General features: G+C 46.4%; 1 protein-coding gene across 1 annotated transcript; it reads right to left on the bottom strand.

Annotated features, from left to right (window-relative positions):
• Positions 1-233: 233 nt before the first annotated feature.
• LOC144891790 (uncharacterized) lies at positions 234-1,697 on the bottom strand. Its single transcript, XM_078776263.1, has 2 exons — positions 1,389-1,697; positions 234-1,250 (listed from the first exon to the last, which is right to left on the bottom strand). Exons 1-2 carry the CDS (start codon positions 1,683-1,685, stop codon positions 402-404), a joined length of 1,146 nt encoding a protein of 381 aa, XP_078632389.1. The 5' UTR covers positions 1,686-1,697; the 3' UTR covers positions 234-401.
• Between the last annotated feature and the right edge of the window lie 689 nt (positions 1,698-2,386).

Below are 2,386 nucleotides of genomic sequence, written 5' to 3'. Positions count from 1 at the left end.
CCCCAAGCTGAAAAAATGTCCCACATACCATTTTTATGCAAATTACTGCTGCCATTATCAAAAAAACGATTTTTGACATATCTCAGCCAATATTGCAGATAATTGAAAAATGAAGGTGTCTAGACCCATGTTTTGAAGGGCATAGATCATGATAGAACTATTCATAACATGATTACATGTGTCTATGGTATACTAGTATGCTAATTAGTGCTTTATTTACAAAATAATCACAGTTTTACGAAATAATAGACTCATATTAAGGTCCGTCTACACAGACGTTAACACAAAGTTTTATTTTTCTAAATATTACAACTGTCAAAATAGTCCTAGCACTCAATGTGACCACTCTTCTCTTGCTTGTTTTAGATAAACATCATTAGCATTAGTGATTCTACACTGAGTCAGTCATCATCATTTTCATCGAAATCGTCAGAGTCAAACTCTTCTTCTCCTTCCTCTTCCTCCTCCTCTTCGTGCTCTCCTGTGTTCAGAAGATCCACCAGTGAGATTGGTAGGATGGGACCACTGGACCACATTGGTTTCAACAGTCCTTCATCAGTCCTTATCCATCCTTGCTCCTCATAAGGTTTTGGCTTTTCGATGATAGGTTGATCGGCTCTTTTGTACAATGCTACGCGGTGGTTCACACGCTGGATGTGCGGCTTCAGGGCAGACTGGCATGGAGGAAGGCGAGCCAGATCAACCTTGGACTTGGATGTGAGGGTCTTGTCCTCTCCCACCATTTTTCGTAGCAGCTTGGCACGGACAATGTCCACTGATGACTCGCGACTCTGGCCGTACATCACACAGGTGAATTTTTCTAACTGCCTCTCCACCTCAGGGTTGGCATCCCAGTTGTCACCCAGTTCACCGAATGCCCTGTGAAACCTGGGATTCTTCTCCAGCTTTTTCAAGGGCCCGACTTTTCCCTTCCCTTTGAAGGCACTGGTGCAGTCTTCTCCGCTGAACACATAGTACCCCAGGAGAGTGGCACAGTAGTCCTCTCCCAGGGATTCTGCCAGCTCAGAGACGTTGACAAGTTGGCGATGCTTCCCTGACCCTGTATCCAGGTACACCGTCAGCTTGATGTTGTGGGCATGGTGGAGCAGGATCAGGAGGATGTCTGTGTCCGGTGTTCTGACTACAGCGTTCTTGTATCCGATGGTAGCAGCATGATGGAGGTACAGAACCACCCTGGTATCAGTCTCTTCCTGGTTGCTGTAGATCGTGGGGAGTTCACGTACCTCGACCTGAAACACAAAAAGGCACCGCATTTCAATCACCAGTCACTGCCAGTTTCAGATCTAGACAAACATCACAGGTAATCACCTTTTTTTCAGGAAAAATTACAAATTGAATCGCCATTCACGAAGGGCTTTCAATTTTACCTTGCCATTCGTTGAGGCAAGTTGGTGGGCCTTCCCCTCCACGATCAGCACAGCCATCTCTGTTCTCTCCAGCCTGGTAGCCGCCTCTTGTCCACTCCACACTTTCAGAAGAAGCTGGCACATCTGCTTTTTGTTGTCGTCATTTGCAAGGAACATTTTGAAGTCATATGGCTTCCTGGTTGCTGGTCCAGCCAGAATGATCTTCTCTGAGCTGCCCCGCCTCAGCCTTTCCTGCGCTTTGATTGACTCAGGATGGTAACTGTCAGTGGAGAACAGAAAGTGCTGCTTGGCCACCATCTGATCAAGCACCTGCAATCGATGCCCTCCTTGCCAGTCATTAGCACGCTGAGAAAGCGGACAAGGTCTGGAGGTAGGATGTCTTCAGGATTGAGCTCCATGTCTTCAGCTGTTGGTGGCCATGGTTGGTCTTTACACTCTCTGAAAGCCTGTAGAATACCCTGGCGAAGTTGGAGGGCAACATTTTGGTTCTTGTTTGTGCTTCCGAGTGTGAATGCTCGTGCGAGAGCATTGGAAACTGTTATGTTTGAGCTGTGCACAAGCCAGAAAGAAATGACATCACATTTGTCATGATCAACCTTCGTGAAGTGGATATGCTCCTTGATTGGGTCATTCTGTAGGCGTTTCAGTAGTTTCTCTGACCGATAATTTGAGTTCTCATATCCATTCAGTTTCAGTTCCTCGACATAGAGCAAGCGCAAGGAAGAAAGCTGTAGAACTTTATTCTGCTGGATGACCTGGGTTTGAATGTGTTCCAGTACTGAGTTGAATGCCTTTTCATGGGCGGCTGACATGCAAGCCTGCTCCTTTGGTGCTTCGGCTCTGTGAATCGCACGCTCATAGTTGTAGAATGCTGTGCGGAAAGCTTTAAAACATGACGGATGGTGTTTGGCCTCACATGCAAAGAGGTATTTGTTTTTCACCTTTCGATGGAGTCGATAGAGACCCATTTTCTCAGCCCGTGTTTCGATTTGCTCCCA

The sequence above is a fragment of the Myxine glutinosa genome, chromosome 4 (assembly GCF_964187855.1).
Source record: "Myxine glutinosa chromosome 4, kmMyxGlut1.1, whole genome shotgun sequence".
Taxonomy (NCBI): domain Eukaryota; kingdom Metazoa; phylum Chordata; class Myxini; order Myxiniformes; family Myxinidae; genus Myxine; species Myxine glutinosa.
The sequence above is the reverse complement of the archived record's forward strand: the minus strand, read 5'-3'. Positions and strand labels throughout refer to the sequence as shown.

What these genes read in the sequence shown, in the direction of transcription:
- LOC144891790 (XM_078776263.1), bottom strand. Translation starts at nt 1,685, where the DNA reads ATGGTGGCCAAGCAGCACTTTCTGTTCTCCACTGACAGTTACCATCCT. An exon ending in TTGCCTCAACGAATGGCAAG is followed by an intron (nt 1,251 to 1,388) that starts GTAAAATTGAAA and finishes TTTGTGTTTCAG; the next exon opens with GTCGAGGTACGTGAACTCCC.